The sequence below is a fragment of the Helicoverpa armigera genome, chromosome 25 (genome assembly GCF_030705265.1).
Source record: "Helicoverpa armigera isolate CAAS_96S chromosome 25, ASM3070526v1, whole genome shotgun sequence".
NCBI classification, from domain to species: Eukaryota; Metazoa; Arthropoda; class Insecta; order Lepidoptera; family Noctuidae; genus Helicoverpa; species Helicoverpa armigera.
The window spans coordinates 8,632,966-8,656,782 of NC_087144.1; the positions used below are offsets into that span (position 1 = coordinate 8,632,966).

At 35.1% G+C, this 23,817-nt stretch overlaps 1 protein-coding gene and 1 long non-coding RNA gene across 2 annotated transcripts in view; one reads left to right on the forward strand and one right to left on the reverse strand.

The window, feature by feature from the left end:
* Nucleotides 1-9,186, reverse strand: part of LOC110379509 (tubulin beta chain) — a 32,662-nt gene extending 23,476 nt beyond the window's left edge. Inside the window, exon 1 of the mRNA XM_021339204.3 lies at nt 9,023-9,186. Within this exon, the coding sequence (XP_021194879.1) occupies nt 9,023-9,079 (57 nt within the window). The 5' untranslated portion in view covers nt 9,080-9,186. The remainder of the gene's footprint in view (nt 1-9,022) is intronic.
* A 10,086-nt stretch (nt 9,187-19,272) lies between these two features.
* On the forward strand, nt 19,273-20,189 carry LOC126054340 (uncharacterized). The gene is made up of 2 exons (XR_007510862.2): nt 19,273-19,484; nt 19,924-20,189. It is a non-coding gene; the product is annotated as an uncharacterized LOC126054340 (long non-coding RNA).
* Nucleotides 20,190-23,817: the final 3,628 nt, after the last annotated feature.

The window sequence follows — 23,817 nt, forward strand, 5'->3', positions numbered from 1 at the left end:
GTTGGCAGATACAGACACATCTTTGTCAGAAGATATATCCAGAAACACTGCTCAAACATGCCAATAATAACTTTTAAGACAAAAGAATTTACCTAATATTAGAACCGACTCTATTCCAAGTTTACTCATTACGTAACTAGCCCTTGCAATAACGGTGTTACACACAGACTCAGGCGCATTAAATCCACGTTCCACGTTTAAATACGATGACGTGTGAACGAGACGTCAGATGTAAATAACACACACCCATCGTATAAGGAAAAGGCAAAGGTATCTGTTGCATTCGTGTCTTGAAGTTAAAGCCTGCATGGAAATCATTTGCATTTTTTTTCACTTAGGAATCAAAATTTGAAACTGGCATAAAAGCTTTTTACAGTTATTTACGTAACAAGGCTAAATGGAGATCGGATTGAAAGGAAAAAAGCTTCATCCATAAGTTAGTGTGAATCGTCATTAATATGTCAATCCTATGTGAGAATGTACTTGTGAGATGACGGCAGATAGAAGAGTATGGAAAGAGAAAACATGCTAAGCTGATCCCAAATAATATTGAGATAAGGGCAGGAGGATGATGACATTGTCAATCTCGACAGATTTCTATCATAGGATTTCTTATGTCTTCGTCTATTAAATAAAAAAAAACAATTAATTTATTACGTTTGATTTGATTACTTTATTGATTCATTGTGCATTGTTTACCAACCACTTCAATTGAAGATGTAACCATACGACTAGCTAGTTAAAAAGACATTTGAACTTTTGAAGCCGTTAATAGTCTCCTTGTGTACTCAGCGTCAGAGACAATTCATGACGTCAGCAATAAACGTTACAGCCAGCTGTCGGTAACTCGATCCACGATGCATTGAGAGCGAGATAAAACTTTTTCAATTTAACCTCAGAACAAAAGTACCCATTGTGATGGAACTTGATAAGCTTACTAACGTCACGTAGCCATTAGTTCAAATAGTCTTAATTGTCCAACATATGGGCGAACAAATCCCTTATTTTGCAAATGAATCGTCAGACCTCCAAATAAGATCAGCGCTCCATAAAAGAAAGACAAAAACAGGCCGGATATTCGTCAGCTGAGGACTGCAGGACAATGCGCGACAATATGGCGCCCGTTGCCGCCATTATAGCAGCTAATGACATATTCAGCGCATGCGCGCAACTTCCCAGCGCTATCGTGATTCACGGCCGGCTGTGGAGCGAATTTTGAATTTCGAATGATCTTGTTTGGTTTATTGTTTTTATTTATTGTCTGACGACTCTTATTGGCATAGGAAACTTTGTATAAACGTTTGCAAAGTTTTGACTTCCTAGATTAAAGGTTAACTGCGGATTACAATAACCATCCGTTGTCTTTCGATTAGAGATTGAAATTTGACATGAGCTTCTTATGACATATGTCAAATTTCAATACCTATCTATTCGAAAAACAACGGATGAGTCGATTATATAATCAAAAAGTTTGTAATACTTGGTGAGATAATGGGAGATTCGTGCATTGGTCGCAATTTTTGCATGAGTCATCCACTGAAACGAATTTATTTCTACGTACAGATTACTGCAGTTTACGTGTCCAACGATGCCTAGATTAAAACAAAAAATCGTGACTAATTTAACAAAAAACGCAATGTGATTCAGATTAACATGGATTTCCTGAAACTGATAGTTTTCTTCAGGACAAATATTCTGTGACAAATATCTCGTTTTCTTAAGAAAAATAAATGTTCATTCACACATTCTTGGACCAGGCGTGACAAACGTAATTGTGTTGAAATTATCAAAATAAACACGTATTATGTTCAAATGATGACTTATGCGTTTGTAATTGGATAGAAGATTATAATGCGGAACATGATGCGTTATTGTTTCTAATGCTTGGACAATCGCGCCATATTTGTTCCGTAGTATTTTATAAATGATCACCACGTGATTAGGCAATATCCTTTGCTTTTAAATGAAAGACATCTTTAATTTACGGCCATTCCCAATATTATATCTATCTGTTTTTTTGATTAGAGATAGATTTTTTTATATAATGACATTAGCCCCATACACGTAATGTCAAATTCCATGGCCGTTTATCGACCAAGGAGTTTCTAATCACGCTTCCTTGGAATATTCCAGCCAGACAGTATAAATGTCGAACACGTGATTTTAGAATATCATTGTTTATGAATTATCTTTGTTTGCAATCTAAAGTTGAGTGCGCAAAAAGTCAATTAACTATTTAGTTAGGCAGTTAGTTACTTCTTAGTTTTTTTGTCAGTAGTTGCCTCTTAGAAACTCAGTGCTAAGATTTATTGTTATTTACGATTACATTTTCCTTATAAGGCCAAACTCTGTTATAGTCCAGAGCAAATCCAGGTTAAATCTTTTGTACATAAAAGCTTAATTGTTTAATTAGTTTAATTAAGGTATTCTTAACATTAAGTGTTAAAGCGTAAGTATATAATTATGTAGGTGTAAAAAGACAGATGTTGCGATGGGGACAATCTTAGGGCCATTGTAGTTTAAACGAAAGAAGTTTATGATATTTTTTTCTTTTACATTGACCAAAGAGTTCACGTTCTAAAGAGGAACTAATACGAAAATAGGCATCCCAAATTCAAACATAACAATTTAACACTTCTGAACATTGTCCGTAGATTATTTTGATTAATCATACGTATCCAATCAAGATTTTCAAATGATTCGTAAAATAGTCGACATACAATTCAGACTGTGGTCAGTCTAACTATTTTTCCTTCCTGTTTGTTTGATAGACTTTTTGTGACTGACAGCCAGTATTGTTCAAGGATAAATTGTAAGATCTAAGAAATACAGCCTTCTACGATAATATCTAACTTCAGATTAGAAAGTAATTTGCACAAAACATGTTCTAAGACTTCAGATATGATGATAAAAATCTTAAAAGCATGAACGTATTAAAAACTCATTTTGATTGACAACTCTTTCGCGCCAAACTCCTGATATCTATGGTTTTCACACGTCAAACTAACATCTCAAATTATTTAAGTTTTTAACTGTAAATAACTATTGTAGGTACATTTTGGACTAATAATAATAGTTGTAATGACAATATGAATTAGCGTTTGCCTAACCCGTGGTGAGAGGCAATCATACGAAATTACCTACTGACGTTTCGTGAGAGAAATATAATCCGCCATTTTTTTAACGGAATAAGTAACAGGTAACAGCATTTCTTTTTATTTATGTAAAAGTAGATTACTTTGGTTCCGATTTTATATTTGAGAGAAATAATTAAAAACAAATTTGCACATTTATTTCTTTAGAATTACGGGAGTTTTTTTAAGTGACTTGGTAACACCGATATATTTGTTAAAAAATAGGGTGACCATGATCTAGTCCTTTATCAGGGACACTATTATTTATTAGGATTTCTTTAATTGTATATTCTTCACAGCTGCATTAAAAGGTGGGACCTTTTAAACTTGCCAGCGCACTTAACTTATTTACTGCCCTGTGGCTTGGTTTGACCAAAAGAGGTTGTATTTTAACTATCATTAATACCTCCTTGGGTAGTCACACTTTTTTACCGTTTGTGAGTGATTTACTTAGAAAACTGTCATTGTTTTATGCTTTTTTTTAACTTTAAAAAATAATTTAGTTTTATGTTTGAGGCTCCACAAACATAAAACTAAATTATTTTTCAGATAGGCAGTCGCTTCTTGTAAAGCACTGGTACTCAGCTGAATTCGGTTAGACTGGAAGCCGACCCCAACATAGTTTGGGAAAAAGGCTCGGAGGATGATGCTCCACAAACAATTATATAAAGCAAAAACAGTAAAAGTGAAATAAAATTCAAAAACACAACTGAAAATTATTACCTAGTTTTTTAATTAAATCTACAGACTTAACGGCGCGATGCGATAACTTACTGTTACTTTTATTAGGTTCGCCCATTAATTAACTTGGCACAACGCTAGTTAAAACAATTATATTTCGGTATATTATTTAAACAGCTAGACAGAAGCCAGAGCGTCTGACAACCAGTCTTACCAAGGGGTGCCCGGGTAACTGGGTTGAGGAGGTCAGATAGGCAGTCGCTCCTTATAAAACACTGGTACCTACTCAGCTGCATTTGGTTAGAATGGAAGCCAACTCCAACATAGTTTAAAAACTCTAGGAAGATGATGATGAATATGATGATATTTAACGTCATAGCGACCAAAAAATTGTAATAAGTAGCCATTTTACGTTAGAAAGTACGTTTTGCTTTGCTCCAGTAAAAAGTTGTAAAAGCGTAGCGACCGTTAGGCGGCCATGCTTAGAATGGAAGCCATCTTTAAAATAGATCTACAGCGAAATGAAAAAATATCGTGTTCTATTATTTTACATGAAGAAAGTATATTTTGATTGACTATAAAATAAATAAAGCAAAGAAGTAGGTAGCAAAAGCTAGTGAATGTTATATTATTCTGAAGATGATGATAACATCATCAGTTTAATTACACAAGGGAACAAGATTTTGGTTGCATGAAATATTACGACTAATATTATATATTTTTGGGCTGCTAATTTAAGATCTGAAGTCAGAATTTCTGTATCAGTTTTAGTTTTTGAGATATCGACAAAACGTGATTTTCACAATTTTATTAACAAAAAACAGCAGAAGAACAACAACTAAGCATCAAAAAACTATCTTTTATAAGATTTTCTAGCTTGATTTGGTTCACTAGGGCTGTCTTTAATGCTGCAACAGTAGTTCGCCATCATGTTGGCATTCCAATGACCCTGGGACCGCTTTTCCATAGTCCGAATATCTTGATGGAACCTTTCGCCTTGTTCTTCACTGAGATCACATAGATTTTCAGGGAAATGGTCGAAATGGCTAAGGAGGAAGTATACCTTGATGCTCATATTACAACCAAGCTATTCTAAATGCGACAACATCTGTTCAAAGTGCTTTGAATAAGCTTTCATCCTTTTTGTTTCATAGAAAATTTTGTGCAATCCAAACGAATTCGTTTTAGGCATTTTTTTCAATATCGGTCATGTAATTATGAAACTTACACTTACATCCACCACCTTATTTGTGGACCATCAGAAATTCCGGCTTTTAGTTTCTCTATACTCAAATTATGGGACTTTTTAGATATGTATTGAGCATTTTTGTTCAGAGCTTTTACAAATTGTTTCATGAGCCAAAGTTTGATGTGCAAAGGTGGTAGCACCTGTATTAAGGTAAAGAGGTACATAACAAGTTAGGGTAAATCAATTTGAACCGTTTTTTTTTTATTAATACCCTTCATATCAACCACGCAGAAAAACTACCTAATGATTCGAGGCTTCGCGCCAGATCATCGGTGTTTGTTACTTGAAATCGGGTCTTTTCTTATTTTTCCATAACCTTAAAGACTCGACGCATATTTTAAATACCATTTTAGACACCCAGTAGGTACCTGTCGCAGGTGTCCAAAGAAAATCCAAAGAACTCAAAGTATACCCGTTTCAAGAACTCCGACACACACAGTCGACAATCTTTAAATGTAAATTCACCACATATATTACAGAAATATTTAGTATAATTTTTATAGTTATTCTGCAAAATAGAAATAGTAAAAATGATATACTTTTTAAATAAAATGCTCTGTTTTATGAAATTTAAGTGTAACTAGTTCGAAAATACGGTCATAGCTGTATCTCAAAAACTAAAGCTGTTAGAAAAAAAATGTGGGTAGATTTGAAACTAGCGACCTCGAATTAGTAAACAAAAGTCATAAAATTTCATGCAACAAAAAAAAAGTCTTATTTTGTTCCCTTGTGTTATCGTCCCCCACTGCTGGGAAACGGCCTTTCACACAGAATGATACGAGTTAGTGATTTCCAGGTTTGCTCGAAATGTTTTCCTTTGCCCTTTATCAGTCACTTTGGTGTTACAGTACACAGTAGACTGTAATACTCACACATTTGATAAACACGTGATTTAAATTAAAACCGAACTAATCCTAAACAATATAAGAATCTTACAAATATGAAAGATTACATCTAAAAATGATAAGTTCTCATGTCCGTCAGACTGGTTAAGTCTTCGTTCGACACAGGTAGCCGTAACACGCGATATTGACCGTAGATAACACTATAATTATTGTGCCTAACTGTACAGAGCTATTTCCGTCCAACAAAAGGAATGAACAATTTAATTCATGTCTTCGCAAAGCGAGTTTAAGTTGCACTTAGAATTGACAGTTAGGTATTCCTTGGCTTGTCATTTAAGCGACGATTCGGTGTCCCTGACTATTCGCGCCACGTATTTTTTAAATTTTGAAGTCAGTCATTTGACTCTTCATGCATTTGTTCGTAGAAATATTGTCCAACTTCTTTTGACTGTAGCTACAAAACCAAACGCAGAATTGCTAAGTTACATGGCGCAAACTACACTATAATTTTCGATTTGTTCCTCAAAACATGGTTCGTCACAACGAGGATATAGCAGGGCGAGGAACACTTAGGTACCTAATATTAAACCTAAGTCAGGGTTTTTGCGCTCCTAAATTACACTTTTGGAGTCTGGCATTCCGGATTTGTCTCAGTTACATGGTAAACAGAAAAACTATTGAACTAAGCCTATAGGAATTAATCAGGCAGAGATGCGTGACACCAAATGGGTGGAATAAGCGTAGGAGGATGATGATGACCATGATATAACCTTTCAGGATATAAGACATGATTAATGTTTTATCAAACTGTTCATGTCATTGTATAAATCGATGGCTTATCTTCACGTCCTTGGTGTTTTCGAGTTTTATAGGAGTTTACTCATGTGTTCGAAAGAGCGTGCCTATCGGGCTATGTTTACACCTGATATGCGCTTGTTTTATTGTCAAATAATAATTTTATGTTATTTTTACACTTATTAAATAGATATACTTTTTTTTATTGGCAGTGGTTACGCGTAGACAAAAGCTAATAAGTCTGACAGCCAGTCTTATTTAGGGGTAATGGGTGGCCAGGGTTACTGTAGTGTTAAGCTGCATCTACATAGTTAGACTGGAAAACGACCCCAACATACTTAGTTGGGAAAATGCTAGACAGTGTGTGGGTAAACGAGTTATGAATAACATATATATTATAGAACAATGGTTTGGTCTGCGATAAATCGGTCATTCCTGGGCTTACAAAGGACAAAGCACAATAACCACGGACATAAATAACTACAAGGAAAGAATTCTGTCTAAACAATAATGAGGAAAAGTATTTTTCTGCTTGTTTATAAACTAGTGAAGGGATTTGAAAATTTTTTTCACTTTTGGAAAGCTACACTCTTCCCGAGTAACATAGGGTATATTTTATCCCGGTACGGGCAGTAGTTCCTACGGGACACGGGTGAAACCGCAAGAAACAGGCAATAAGTGTTGAAATTGCTGGAAATATATTTTATTCAAAGTTCAATGCACTACAGCGGAGTTTTATCATTAACCACGTATTCTATTATGGGGTTTACTTCCATTAGATGATGACCTTAATTTTACGTGCGGTTAGCGTTAACCGAAGCCAATTTTATTTCTTTTTGTCTCTAGAATTACATAAAGAAAGCTGTCTATGGTTAGAGATGATTCTGACTTAACTTTCATTTATACCCTGACCGTTTTTTTGCTGCAGTTGACAGTTGCTGTCAGTCAAAAAATAGTATTTTTCCTTCGACAATTTGCCATGGCCATAAAGAAGAATAGAATAGCATTTTTCCTTGAAACTGACAGCTGTCAATTGCACAAAAAATTCGGTACCCCGATATGTCAAAGTGTATTTAAATCTAAAAATCGATTTTCTAAAATAAGTGCAACAATTAAGATAAAAGTGACTTATGTGTACACAGTATATACCTAAGTCTAATTACTAAACAAATATAAATTCTCGGTAACTAATTTGACAATACTGATAACAGCGATTTCCTATGCCGATAAACTACATATGTGTACTCATTACTGAATCATATGTTAGTAAATATCGTTTGTGATAAGAGTATTTTCAAAATTATTCAATCCATGTTGTATTTTTCTGAAAATAATGCGTCATTTTTGGGCCAAACTTCTGAAAAATACACGTCATGTTTCTTAATTGATATTGATGACGTGCTTTTAACGAAATATTGAAAACCAAAAGTAAAAGCACAGATTACCTTAATAGTAGAAGTTAAGTTTCACGTTATATTACAGTTAACATAAGAACATTATTAACCAAGTAGGTATTTATACCTACCATCCATAGCCTATAGACTGCAGTTTATTTCCATTTTCCAAGAAACAAATGATCAATAGAAAAGTTTTCATTTATACTGATTCAATAAATTCCGCATTCTTTTAATACTGTAATGAGGCCATTTATGTACTATGGTATTGTTATAAAAATGCAATAAATGCATAATAAATATTATTTATATAAGAAGGTATTATTATTTACAGCTTGTCAGCAACATAATAGAATTCCTGAAGTCAACAGAAATTTCTATAATACGTGCTGCCTATAGAAAAAATATTTTTATAAACGTAGTCAGCATACTTTAGTTCATTGTTTTATTCATAAGTATTTTGCAAAGAAGATATCTTTTCCATTGTAATTATAAATGGATGAAAAAAATATTTATTGAAATGTTTGCCGAAATGTAAACAAGTAGGTACAAGTACACGTTAATTAATTACGCCAATCAGATAAAACCCTCATTCATTAGGAAGTTGGTTAAGAATATTTATCTTTTGTTACCCACTTGTTAAAATAAAGTATAAAAATAAAATGTTTACACATTCCTGTTTCCTTGTTGTTAGAACATAGAATAATTGTGACACGTCTAATTTATAATATTGCCAAGTCATCCCTATTTTTCTAATTCAAAATACACAAAACAATAATTATTCACTTCATTTTTCATTTAAAAAAATCTAAAGCAACTCTTTGAGCACCACTCACAACTTAAAAAAAAAATACAAATCCTGAAACAGAACTGTCAAAAAGAACGATGCGAATTTAAACATTTAAATAAAGAACTTGTACTCACTTTGGCTCCAATCTGGTTACCGCATTGTCCGGCTTGCAGGTGCACTATTTCCCTCATATTTGTTCTGTTAGTGACTATTTAATATAAAACTAAGTAATATGAGTTTAGCGCGGACCCGTCGCACGCACGGACGGTCTGCCCGTATGAAATGAAATGAAAAAGGAACGGTGAACGGCGAGCGAATCGGTTCTGCTCGGGGTGTGTGTGTGGCTGGCGGAGAAAATTCTCCCCGATTTCGGGGTAAATTGAATTGTCGAAGCTTTTTGATATAAAGGGGATTTTGATTTTTGTGTGTTATTTTTTAAAGTATTATTTTTGCATTTATGGATGTAAAGATATGGTTAAAAAATAATATGCTGGGTAACACGATCAGAATTGCCAAATCAAATATGTAAACAGTGCGTCTTGTTAGTTTCAGTACCCATATTCCAAAACAAAGATGTTGACACTGTAAAAAAATAGAATTATAGAGAAATAGTATTTTCTACAATAATTCTAATGATCTACTTTTAGCTTACCTATTACATCATAAATAAATACACCTATTATTATTTTACATAAACGTTTTAATGCAATTTTTTCAGCTGAAACCTAGCAACCCTCAACCATGATTCACCGAGCCGTCGCAAGTTCACGTCGACAATGAAACCATAAATTATAAATTAATTCAAGCACTAATTACATTCTCTATGCCGACGACCGCTGCCGGCCTCCAGCTCACACCAAGGAGGTTTAAGACTTTATTAAGATCGACTTGAAAATATTTTAAACAATTAGGTACTTAGAAATAAACATGTTACCTATGTAACTTTTGTGTTTCAGTTATTTTTTTCAAGAGGTTTTCAGTATTTTTTAAGAGGTTTCCAGTATTTAAATTGGGGATGAGATATTTTTTTTTATATAAATCGCTTTTTATGCAGTTTATAAAATAATGGCCCATCATGTAGTTGCACAAAGTAAGGACTTTCGACGTGTTTTTATAATTTGAAGATTATTGTTGGTTTTCGCTGCTTGTTATGTACAATTATGTACAAATGGGTATGTAATTTTTAATACAAATATAACTGTGAAGTTAAAAAAAGTAACATTTAAGTTAGTGTGACAAACCAATATTAAAAATACCCATTGCAATAATAAATAACAAGCAGCGCCATCTATAATGTTTGACCCGAAACATCGTTAGCCCTTGAACTTTGCGGGTATGAAATAATTATATAGAACTAAAACAATAGCGGTTCAGACAACGAAACTGTATTACTTACTGCGGATTCAACTACCGATCCATCCTTCGTTTTTCGATTACATATTGAAATTTGACATAAGCTTCACATATTTTTTTGTAATCCACAGTTAAAGGTAATTGGAATGAAAATCAAGCACCTACACAACACATACCTACTTAGATACCTGAGATTAATTTTTCCTAAGTTTTTTTAAACTGTGGCTTAATTTAAATTTTTTGCAGACTTAATCAAAATATGACGTCAATTAATTTTGCTGACATGAAGCAGTTCTAAATGATATTAATTAAGGCGTTAAGTACACATTTTACAAATAAAATCTAACAGGTGCGTTGAAAGTGTTAAAACTAGATGAGGTCGGTATTATTATAATATTACTTAGTCCCAAGATTTTTCATTACTGCTGCTTAATGTTCCTAACTGACCAACAATACCAGGGGCTCGATTCTTCTAATTTTAATTAAGCGACCTATGATTCACATCCGACTGAGATTCAATGACAATTCAATTACGATTGAAGCTTATGTGTCATTCCGCTAGTTTTTTTTTAATTAAATAAACGTTTCTGTGATACAATAATGAATCAGATTGTCTGCAAATTATTTATGATTGCAATATGATTGTAGAGCAAACTACCGTATAGACCAAATAGCAAATCAATAGAATGTCATTGGAATACGATTGGTCTTATATGAGCAGCAGAATGCCCGCTAAGGTTAAAACTGCTATTGCGATTCAATTTCTGTACAATTTTGACATTATTCGCTTAGGAGAATCGGGCCCCAGGTATAATTTTGACATAAGCCCCATAGAAGTAAGGTCGAATTCCTATCTCTAGTAAGGAAAACCATAGATAGTTAGATTATTGGAAACGGCTGTATAAAGTATGAAGTTTTATGAAGATCTTGAGTGAACGCTGAGTCATAATAAATTCCGTTATTGCTGGACATTACTTTCTCGTAAGTGCAGTCTTTGTGCAGTTAATAGATCTTTAGTACTAAGAATGCTAAGAGTATAGAAAGTCTTTTAAGTTATAAATTTTATCTTTATTGGTTTTGAAAGAAAAGAGAATTGTTATTTACTTATCGGTTGTCAATAGGTGTGTTTAATAATAGCCTGACATGGATATATTTACAGGTAAAGTATTATCATTCTAACATCTCAAGATGATCTGACATTTTTTCTTGATAATGGCAGCAATTCTTACAATTTAACTTATATTTTAGACAAAAAGACTTCAACTAAAATTACCTACGTTCTATTCGGTAATTGTAGTTTAATACGTACCTATTGCTCAATATTTAGACACAAGTTTGTTATCATTAAAACAGTTTTTACATGCTTTGTAATATGACTCAAAGCTCAAAGTCTTCGTGATTCAGATTAATTCTGTTTCATGCTTTTCTTACTTTATAAACAAAACATGCTGTTCCATGTGGTCTCACCTGCAAACATAGCCCATATTCAGCACAAATACAGTAGCTTCCTAACAGCGAGAATTATTAAAATCGGTTCAATAATTCCGGAATATTCGATTCCAACAAACAAACTAACAGTCACAACTTTCCTCTTTAAAATAACTAGACAAATTAAATTTTTTAAACCTTAAAACATTGGTAATTAAAATGCATTTAAATGGCAATACTAAACAATCTACCGTTTTACCAGTATTATGACATGACATCTTCGTAGCAAAATCGTATGTAGCTCGTTGAATTAATCAAAGCAATCGATATCAAGGCTGCCTGTATTCGCAATACTAGCGGTTTAGACTATAGCCTTTGATATCTAGTGAACAAATTGTAAACATGACTATTTGCAAATGTATTGTTTGTTCATTAATTAATTTATGAGTAGGTACCGTATTGAAGGAAGCTAATTAAGAAGAAAATAAAGTCTCTGATGTAAGTGGCAACGTATCCAGGCAATTTTCTGTGTTGTAGTAAAAGTCTTATAAGTACTGAAAGATAATAGAATTTTAACCATCCCAGGCTTAGGTATCGGTTAAATACAACTGATGAATGACCAACTTGATACAAGCCCTATACATTATTTATCGCGATATACATACTTCTGACTCAATATTGCCATAATTTCCATCATTTACACAATTTGAATAACTTCTTAATATAATTCACACTACTTCCTCCTACTTAAGACCCGTTAAATGGAAAGCATTTACAAGCCCTTGTGAAATTAATGGTAAACAAGAAAGTACATTACTGGTAACACTGAAATTAGGTCATTTGTAATTAGAACGATCATTAATAGTTCCTTTTAGTAACTGCTAGCGTGAGGAAGGAAAATGGCGTCCATTTCAGAGCTTTAGTACAGTTTTTTATCGAGATTTTTATGTTGCTCCATATTTTTGGGAATTTCATTAGGTTGTAGTTCAATAGTTTTATGTTTTCCTTGTTTTTCTACATCTCGACTAATATAATAAAGGCACAGAAACTACTGAATCGAAATGAAAAATTCTTTCACTGTTGGAAAACTAAATACACTAAGTATCCCCTAGTAACATAGGCTATATTATAAAACAATAAATGCCTTTGGATATCAATGGAAGACAGAATTTTTCAATTGCCATTGTTTCCGACGTAAGGAAACAATTGAACTGGTGAGATTTTATTAGGAAAGAAAACTGATAAACCTTCCTCGATTACAACCTTTGGCCATCCTATCTCCTCACACATCAGACAATCACGGTATTTACATAGTCCTATGCAAATCTTGGGCACTACAGACAATTCAAAGTGCTTCACAATATAAATGCCTAAATCCACAATTGCAATGCTAACTTTCCCCTTCATTTTACAGTATTTGCGCCGCTTGCCTAACAGTACATTTTCGCTAATACGCCCGGATCCATTAAATGGCCGAACAATAGGCCGCGCGAAATCCCGCCATTTTTACTGTCAATTTGACAGCTAGAGTACAATTAGGGATGCCAGCCGTTATTTTTTCATTACCCTATTTGAACTGTAAATATTTGACCAGCGATTTTAAATAAAAATTGTGATTTTATTTTCATATTTAAATAAGCAACGGTTATCGATGTAACTGGTTTTTTAAATAAATCATGTCAGATCACAGACACGTCTTCTTTCAAATTAATTGCGAATCTTTATATAATTAATACGTTCGGCTTCTAAATTATTAAGTCGGTAGCTAAGTCATGACATGTTATTTGCTTATGATAGATATCGATAATGTAGACTTTTTGCTGTGTGAAGATAATTTTAAAAGCAATTAAAATTACATAGACAACTATCGTCTTGTCTGGATATTAAAAATTATACTCTGAGTATCTAGCGAGTGCATTATGTAGACAAAAAAGAGTTAGACATTTCAGAGTTAATATGGACTCAAAACTAAAGAAAGAAAATTAAAACGAAATAGACACGATTCTGCAATTTGAAGACAGTTAATGAGTACTTACCTAATTCCAGTATAGTATAGATCTATACAGTTATAAAAAAAAGTTGTGTTCCAAGTCAGGATTGATTAGGTTATTTCAAGGCAAGTAACTTTCTATACTAATGTCAGTATTAAGATACAGTATACTAATATTTATTCGGCAGACAACAAGGAAGAATTGATCTAGTTAAATATGCCTCTTCTGTAAAGTCATCTTAAGGCAAAATAGCTTCCGAAAAGGCCAAATTATTGGCTACTAAGCCACAGTGTCTCTTCCCTGAGAAGTCATGAATTTTGACATTTTGACGTTGCGATGCCTCGTCTCGTATCTGAATCATATTCCCGAGAACTAATTATGAAACATTTGTTATGTGAACAACCTATTGTTATATTAAGTTAGTCATGAGGTGATGTTTTGATGTTTTTTATTCCTTTTCTTCAAGTAAAAATAATAACTTAGAACTCCAAGTACCTACCTAACCTGCGACTTTAGAAGTAAACTAGTTTATTACAAAAAGGGTCAATATAATGAAAACAGTATGATTTGTCAAATTTTACATTGTAATTTATCAATTTATCTCTTTAGATATGTACATTTTTGATCATGTTGAGAGAATGTCAGCTACTCCATTTTTCCTTTCAAGCAAAATCTATCCATATTTTACTGTCCACTTATCCCTGGCCTTATCACAAATATTAAATTGACAAGACAACAGCAAATTTCTTCTAAGCAATCTCCTTCTTAGTGTAACATGCAGTAAAATCTAATTTTAGCCTGGCAACCCTAAGCACTGCAGACTGAAATAAAAAGCTCCAACACTAGATATTTCTGTAGGGAGACTTAATAACCTAATGCTATAAATTCCGACGGGCGAGCTGCCAAAGCCTGTATGACGCATAGGCTTAGGGATCATAAAAATGGAAAGTAGCTAGGCAATGCATACTTTATTTGCATAATAAACTGAAACCTAGTTCTAGACACTCAGAAATGTTTGCATAATCACCTTGACGCTCCTAGAATCAAGAGGACATAGTGGATTGGAATCTGTCACTCCAATCTGTTCCAATCACAGCGAAGAGAAGAAGAGATATCCAGATAGGGGCTCCAGAACGAACATGGTGGGTTTTTTGTCAGTAAGAATCTGACCCACCCACTCAATCCTTCAATCCAGTCCTTCTCCATAAATATGAGAGGAGGCCTGTGCCCTGCAGTGGGACGATGAAAAAAAGCTGTAACGAGAATCTGACACTCCACGCTGCATCCACAGCGGGAGGGGTCATTTGCTGATTTCCAATCAAAATAAATCTAGCTATATCCTACAAAAAATGGTGATCTTCTGTAATAGTCAATTTCAGCTACAAAAAGCACAAACCCAGAGTGAAACGTCAGCCATTAACCGCCAACTAAAATGACAGAGGTAAAGTTTGTGATAGCACTCAGATAATCTAGATAACGTACGAGTAACCAGTAAACCAGACCGGAACATGATAATTTGCATACGCCACACATATGAGACATGAAAGTTGCTGTTTTCTAAGCTAATCGGGTTGTTTGATAATTATTAGGTTAGGCTATAAATAGACAGCTAACAAAATGTCCAGCGTCCAGACAGTGGTTGATATTATACAAAACATTTTTTAAAGTCGTATATCATCTGCCGAGCCTTTTCCCAACTGGATGCAGCTGAGTACCAGTGTTTTACAAGGAGCGCAGCCCCGGATCTAGGGGGGGGCAAGCCGGGGCCCATGCCCCGGGCGGCAAATTCAGGGGGCGGCAAAATCAGGAGGCTGCCTGATTTTAAATCCTACATCACAGATTACCATAATAGTTACCTACAGAGCCGTCTTAACCTATGGTGCAGGGTGTGCGAATAACCCGGGCGCCCCGGTCTCAGGGGCGCCGCGGGACGCCCCACCACCAGGAAACGATGAATTACACCCGTTTGATAAGGAAGTTCCATTGTAGCATGATACTGACCAGCAAAGTTTCTAAAAGAGTTGCCTTCGCTTTGTTTAATTGATCATTTAGGTTATTTTTCATTTTTAACATCCTCTAACTAGGTGAAATAATTCTCGCTCGCTACGCTCGCGGCTAAATAAAAGTTTTTCTGATCAACGGACACAAATGGCATTCGCTCTAATCATGGTTTATTTTTATTTGTTCATAATTCCCAGTTTAATTTGTGAGTTTTCAAACAAATATCTTTAAAAAGTTCGCGCTCGCTACGCTCGCGACTACTTGTTGCTTGACAATGTAGGTACTTAATCAGGTAATTTTGTGTCATAGGCTTAAAAAATTTCGCGCTCGCTTCGCTCGCGCAATATTATACATACATTACCTTGTTCACGTCAAAAGTCAAATTAACGCTGTCTTACCTTATAAAAGCCAAATGTAATGTGAAAATATTTATGGAGTCCTCAAAAACAAAAAAAAAATTGCGCTTCCGACTGCTCGTTACTTTACAGCGCTTTTAAAAACTTATTAACTTTTTGTGTACATTAATCTGTCTCGACTTTTATAACTAAAACCTGGCCAACAGTTTGAGCCTACAATGATTTGCAGTAGCGGTTTTAGGGTAGGGCGCGGTTGGGCGACGGCCCAGGGTCCCGGATATAAGGGGCGCCACAGGCGCCCCAACCAATCCTTAATCAGAATGTTACTCCTATTTTTGTTTTAAATTTCATCAAAGATCGCAACTTACAGGAACTGTATCCAAATGTATGGATAGCATCAAGGCCGTCTTAACCTATGGTGCAGGGTGTGCGAATAACCCGGGCGCCCACGCCGCGGGCTCAGGGGCGCCGAAGCGAATTTGTGTTTAATTCCGCGTTAAATTTGAGAAATTCCCGACACAAACACTACTTTTATGTCCCAAAACTCAAAAATTTTCGCGCTCGCTTCGCTCGCGGTTTCTTTACTTTACACTTACATTTTTTGTCACATATAGCTACTTTTAATGACCCAATACTCACAAAACTTCGCGCTCCCTTCGCTCGCGGCTTCTTCACTTCACAGTCGCCTTTTATTATATATGTTTAGGACTTTTAGTGATCCAAAACTCAAAAATTTTCGGGCTTGCTTCACCTTACAGTTGTTTTTATTTTTCAACAATTTTTTAGTCTACCCTATCAAAAAGGTAGGGTCGTTTTTAAGTTCTTTTATTAATAAGAAAGTAACTTCCAGTTTCCATATGAACTTTCTTATTTACGGTACTACTTTAAATCAGAAATCATGTTTCCATGTTTTTGGCACTCACCAACCAGCAATAACTTATGTACGATTGGGCTACATTTTACGTAATTTTTGCTTTGACTTGTTAACTCTAAAAATAAAATTCGCGCTCGCTTCGCTCGCGCTACCGGTAACTACATGTGTGTCTGTTTTTCGTATGGGTTTGAATTGCAGTTGGAGGGCGCCGTAGAAATCTCGTCCAGGGCGCTGGTAGAGTTAAAACCGGCACTGATTATTTGGACACATTTTTTAAGTCCTTTACCTACCAAAAAAGTGACTTTCGTTGGTGAAAATAAATACAAGTAGGTAGGCAGGGCGGCATTTTTCAGTTTTTGCCCCGCCTAAAAAAAATTGAAGATCCGGGGCTGAAGGAGCGACTGCCTATCTGAACTCCTCAACCCAGTTACCCGGGCAAACCTAATACCCCTAGGTGTGACTGGTTAATGTTAGTTTTTCTATGAATTAATCCTGTTTTCTTACTTCACGATCCAGGCTCTTGCTACGCTTTTTCACAAAACGATGACAAAACGTCACAATTCATTTTAAATTCCGAACGTCTCATAGAGAATAACAGTTTGGCCAATAAACTCATATTCTATCAATCTCCAATGTGAACCACAGACAATTGATGTTTTTCAACTAAATACTTTTTACAGCTGTAGCATTCGACTCGCATATAGTGCGTCCGTGGAGAATTGGCGACGATAATCTTATGCGTTGAAGTTGAAAGTGAGTCTCAAGGGGGATCGTTTCTCTTTGAATTATGGTCAGCATAGTGTTTTCGTCACGACATATCAACACTTTGATAGAAATTATAACTTTCTTTAAGTAACTACTTATATTTCATTTTTAATATTTATATTGAGACTACACTATGTCAGCCCAATATGCCGCCACAGCGAGCACGGCCGGATGCGCTCATTAAGTCCTCCCGCGAGCAGGTTTCAGGGCACAGTGGACATGCGATTAGGTATAGTCTCAATATATGACATGTCATCGACTCGAAAGAAGAAGAAGAAGAAGAAGAATATTGTAAGAAGAATATTTAGTTAAAATATAGATATTGGTTTCATTACAATTTTACATTATCGAAGCCTGTCAACTTTTTACTGTATGTAAAAAAGCTTTGCTCATAACGGTAAGATCCGAGTAGGTTCACAAGATGATTGTAACTTATCCAGGCGTTTTAAACTCCAAAGGAAAGCATATTTACCTCCTCCACTGCCCAAATCAGTACATAACACCGCACACACAAGAAAACTACCTAGGTACCACAAAACAGACACATACATTATTACCTTCGACCACGACTCGCAACAAAAACGGCCACAAAATACGGCCATTACTACATGCGCGCACTACACCGTTACGAGCAGTCTCGCCGGAGCTCGGGCGAGCAAAAAGTTGGCGACACGCGACAGCATGTAGCGAGAGCCGAAACTTTGCTTTACATACAATTGTTTGACCTTATTTGGGTACTTATGTGATGTTGGGTGAAAATAAGACATATCCATGTAAAAATCCATGTATGGGAGCTACAGTTTCTTCCAAAATTAATGTGGTCCCAAGAAAACTTATATCATCATTTTATTTTTACTTTTTTTCCAAGTTCACTTTTTTCCGAATTATAAAAACAGTATAAAATAGGAGTCTTGTAAGGCTATAGGTTTATCTCTATCCAGATGGACTCCAGTCAAACTAGCCATATAAGAAAACCGACAACCAAATTCAAATGCAATCTAGTCAAGTTCATTAAAAAAGAAACAGAAAATACATAAGGAAAACCAGTGTTTACTCAGCACAAAGCTATCACGTACACTGGACATTTCTAAGAACAGTGGCAAAGACTATAAAACCTATATATTTATGAACAGTGGCGAGCAAAGCTAAAAGCAGTTAAAGCATTGCACCTCGCGTTTATCGCTAAAAGGTTCTTTACGATGTTCTCACTGACAGCCGAACTGCACCAAACATGTAATACGACCACTTAAAAACCTTTGTCCAAGTAACTATTTGGTAATGTCTGCTTTTTCTTCAGATAGTGGTTAAGTTATTGGTGAAATACTTTTGTTTTAAACAGACTGAGATAATGAGTAAAGTGGCATTGTGAATCTTAGTCACTACAAGTTTTTTTTTTTTTGTAGGCGTCATACATATTTGTGCACGTTTTGGCCGAACCGATTTTGATTCGGTTTTCAGAAGAAAAATGGTATATATTGATGCCGTTCATCAAAATCATTTACCTACCTACACGCGAGAAGCAAATTCCAATCACAAAAATAGCAGTTTCCTACGTTTTACCCACAACCTAGTCCATCCTCGGTCCTAAGAAGACTCGAAACACCCAGACTCAGTTTAACCCTTAATTTGGAAATGTATCTTTAAAGATACAACAACTTTAAAAAAATCTGTAACATTAAATAATTGTGTTTTTTTGAATCGATCGATTTAATTATAAAGTTTGACTCATGACATCACTAGGAAAAGTAAGTCTATTGCATTTTCAACAACTGGACATCCCGATTTACGTCAACCTGAAAAAATGACGGTCGCGAAGAACAACAAAGCTGTAAGTTTTATTGATTTTTATTATTTTTTATATGTGATGATGTCAGGTTCTTACTATTTTATGTGTGTAACGTAATATACTAACGATTTAGCTGAAATAATGGCATAGAAATGTATTTATCGAGCCATGACAAGGTGTCAAACCTCAATGTATCTTTAAAGATACTTTGCTCAAATGTCGACTATACAACATTGTATCTTTAAAGACACATTGCCAAAAGTTAACCTATTATCGCACGTTAAAATTCTCGTAATTTTTATATAAAAAAATATTAACTACACGCATGTGAGACCCTACAGCATGTAAGGTTCCGTAGGATAAAATTAATTTTTATTTAGATTTTTTTTTGCATAATTTTTGACATAATTTCATATAAACAGTTCAGTGTTCAGTTTGCTTGGGTTTGGTTTGGTTGCATGTGCAATTTTTTTGTTCGTAGGTATTAAAACGAGCAAGATCAAAGCGCATTCTAGCGTTGATTCCTGCAGGAAATGCACGATCGGACGACAGTGACACAACTGACAATGAGGAAGATAACACAGCCAGTGACACAACATTGCCAGTTTATGGAATACAACATGATTCTTATAGTAGTTCCTCAACACCTTCACTGGATTCGGATAAAATACAATGTGAGATTATGTCTAACTAAACAACGGAACTGTTTTTACGATTTTCATGTAAAAAAATAAATTTTCTTACCAATTAACTATTTTATTTTATAACCCCGATTTGGTAATGTATCTTTTTGGATACATTATCGAAAAACTTTACCTTCCTCCGTATTTGGCAATGTGTAAAATAAGATACATATTATTTCAGCGCAATTACTGAAAAAAAAATTTTTTGAATATTTTTCTCTATTTCCTTATACCTCAAATAATTAGACTACAGTATTTTTTTTATAAAATTTGATAAAGATTATGCTTGCCAAATTAAGGGTTAAAGGAACACAGACTTTCGCAAGTAAGGATGTAGAGTCACACATATTTACACAAAACAAAATGTGCGTACAATTTCATCCTGTGTCCAGCCAAGCATTGTTCCGTATAAGGTACGTCGGGCACCGCGGTAGCATTGTGCAGTCTGATGCACGATGCGCTTAACATACTGCCCTGGTTTTCCTTGTGGCACTTTTATGATTTCTGTGTACTCCCATGTACGTTAGTTTGGCATGTTATTTAGGACTACTTTTGACTGTAACCCGAGGGGTTAAGCAAACGTTGTATCTTAGTGCTAGCTAGGTAGTGGTAGGTAATCATTGCATTATGATTTGCAGATGCTTGATTCAGGGAAACTAGTGCTTACAGCCACAGGTATAGTTATCAGCACGGATATTGAGCCCTGACCTTCACCTGCGCAGAAGCGATTAATTGGTTTATTGCCTTATGTGTACAGTGCGCAAAGCGATCCCCACTCTTCCGCCGAGAGCTCAATATCCGTGCCGGTAACTATACACATTCGGAACGCAGAATCTGAGTTAAGAAAAAAAAAAAAAAAACATTCTGAGACTCAGAATGTACCATTATTTTCCCATACGGGCAGTTAAATATAACAAGAATAAAGGAACAAAGGGATTAATATTGTCATTTACAATAATGTGAAGAATTACAGTAACAAATATGTGTTGTTTAGTAATTTTCCCATTCAAATTCTGAGTTTAAAATCACTCTTCAGAATAGTTCCTTTAACATTACCTCAAAAGTTTTTACATCCAAGTCCAAACAATCAAAACGCACAAAGCTACAAGTGAGACAGTTTGAACTCTTAAGGAAGCTACTCCTGGCAGCGTGCCAGCAGTCGACTGGCGAGCTACTGGCGCCAGTGATCGCAGGAAACTAAACGCACCTTTTTTTGACTTTTTATTTTTATTGGCCAGTATTTTTAGTTTAAGTATTGTTTAGCTAACGGCTGTTTCCAATATTCAGTCTATCTGTTAGTTTGCTTACTAGAGATAGAAAATTTGACATTACTTGTATGAAGCTAATGTCAAGTTCTCTATCTCTAGCAAGCAAAGATAGGATATTCAGAGCGATCGGTTTTGAAACGGTTACTTATGATACGTTAAGCTTGTTATTTTTATGTGAGAAGGGGTGAGTGTCGTGCTGTTGTTTCAAAGGGATTTGAATAAACACTGTCAATGTTTGTTTATGTTTTGAGAGTGGAACTTTAGTCTTTATGGTTATTTTTCAGTGGCGTTCGACTGCTGTAAAATGGAAGAAGGTTTTGATGTTCAGATGCAGTTAGGGCCACTTTCATCGTTGTCCACCAGTAAAAACATCTTAAATGCATTGTGTCTTCGTCCTTCCAATTTTATACCTTTTGCGACGGCTTCCAATTACTTACTTAGCTTTTCGTAAGTTAGTTTTTTTCAGACGGTTTTAATATAAAACTTTATAGTCACTTTTTGCCAGCCTTTCTATTTTTATTCTCACCGGCCAGTATCAAAGCCCGCGTAAAAATCCGGACGTTCCGATCTAGGCCTAATCATAACAAAAAAAAGTTGCGCCATTGTCGACGGACATTGCGCAGTGTCTATGGCAAGTATGGCGGTTTGTTTGTTTATAAATCGTGAACTATCGCCGCGATCCGGGTATGTTTACGTCAAGTAGGTTGTTAACCCAAGCCCGGAACTGTATGCCGATGTGCTGGTACATTTATTTTAGATTTTTATGGGTTTATTCGCAATTATTTGCGTCAATGAGTTAAATGGTAGATGCTAGGTTCATTTATGATTAGATTTTTATTGGATTTATATAGCTTTCGAGAAGCAATTACCATCTCGGTGGGTGATATAGGAACATAGGTAATATCCACTCATGAAGCAGTTTATATCGCAGATATTATATCGTTACCGGCTCTTACTAAGAATTATGGGTATTATTACGAAGATATATTGCCTATAAGTGTCCCAAGTTTGAATACTAACGAAAATTAAGTACTACTTAAAGTACAATGCTTGCAACCCAGCATTGCCCTTCCACTATCATTCAAAATCTACTCAAATCAGAGCAAACAATACGAAAGTGTTACGTTTCGTGCTCCACAAACGCACTTGATCTTCAACCTGACACGTAAGTACGAGACTAACCATTCTACTTACCCTAGAAATTAAACAGAGCGCAAAGATAAGTTGCCCAGTAGTTCCGTCGGTGGAACATAGGTGGCGTTGTTTTAAAATATGATATTGTTATATGGACTTAGTCACTTTACTTTGTTTTATTGTTAACGAATTAACAAATAATAAAGGACGATTTTCATTAATAATATTGACTAGTTTATTTATAGACACAGGTTCCAAATGTATAATTGCGCGAAAAGCTCTAAACTGCAGTCAAACTACAAGTTTCAATCCTTGTTTTACGTTTCAGTGTAAAGTTCTAATTTTAACAATAATTACTAAGCCATTTCCTTTTGCAGCATTAATGAAAATGCGGAGACAGTTACTATGGCACAACAAACAACAAAAAAACGTGAACTTCCTAAAATAGCTAGAATCTCCGTCGACGCAGACCAAATAAAAGCAAAAATTAAATCACGTTGTTTCAATCTTACCAATTTTTCTAATATGCACCTTACAACTTTGCAAATAAGGTTTGAAATTGAATTTTGTTATTTTGGTTTAGAGGCATTTTCTATGTTTGCCGTTGCTTCAAAACTTAGGAATGTGCTGTCTATTCTTGAGGCGGATGACAAAATGAAAAGTGAATGTTTAGTGGTCCAATCTGAAGTCTATTTTTAGGTTTGCCACACGTGAAGTCTGGATAAGTATTTTCAGAGGGCAAATTTTGTGAATGAGATAATTTGAATAAATCGCCGTTTTCCCCAATTTTATAATAAGCAAATATTAAAACTAAGTATCAAAATATTCATCCGCATCGCTGTCAGCTGGGATCGTGCCCAAAAGTCTGGCTGCATTGCCACGCTGGATGGCAATGCATATCCTGTGGCCGAAGTATAGGCCAGCCCTTTGGTCACGAGTGGACTCCACTAATCGCTTGCTGATTTCTCGAGTCTGTGGGCACTTGGGCCCCATGGTCCCAAGGTTTTGGGCACGATCCCTGCTGACAGCGATGCGGATGAATATTTTGATACTGTCTTAGTTTTAATATTTCCCTATCATAAATTGTATTCTTAAGTAATTGGAAAAAAGAAATGAATAATTAATTGAACACCTGCAACCTGCCTAAGTTCCAAATACTTATAAAATTGCTACTTACCTATTAAGTTTATTAAAATGATGTGTCCAAAATTAAAGATTAATGTATTCAGGTTCCATTATATTCGATAAAATCTGTCTAGCACACTTCAAGTTATTTATAGGTAAAGCCGG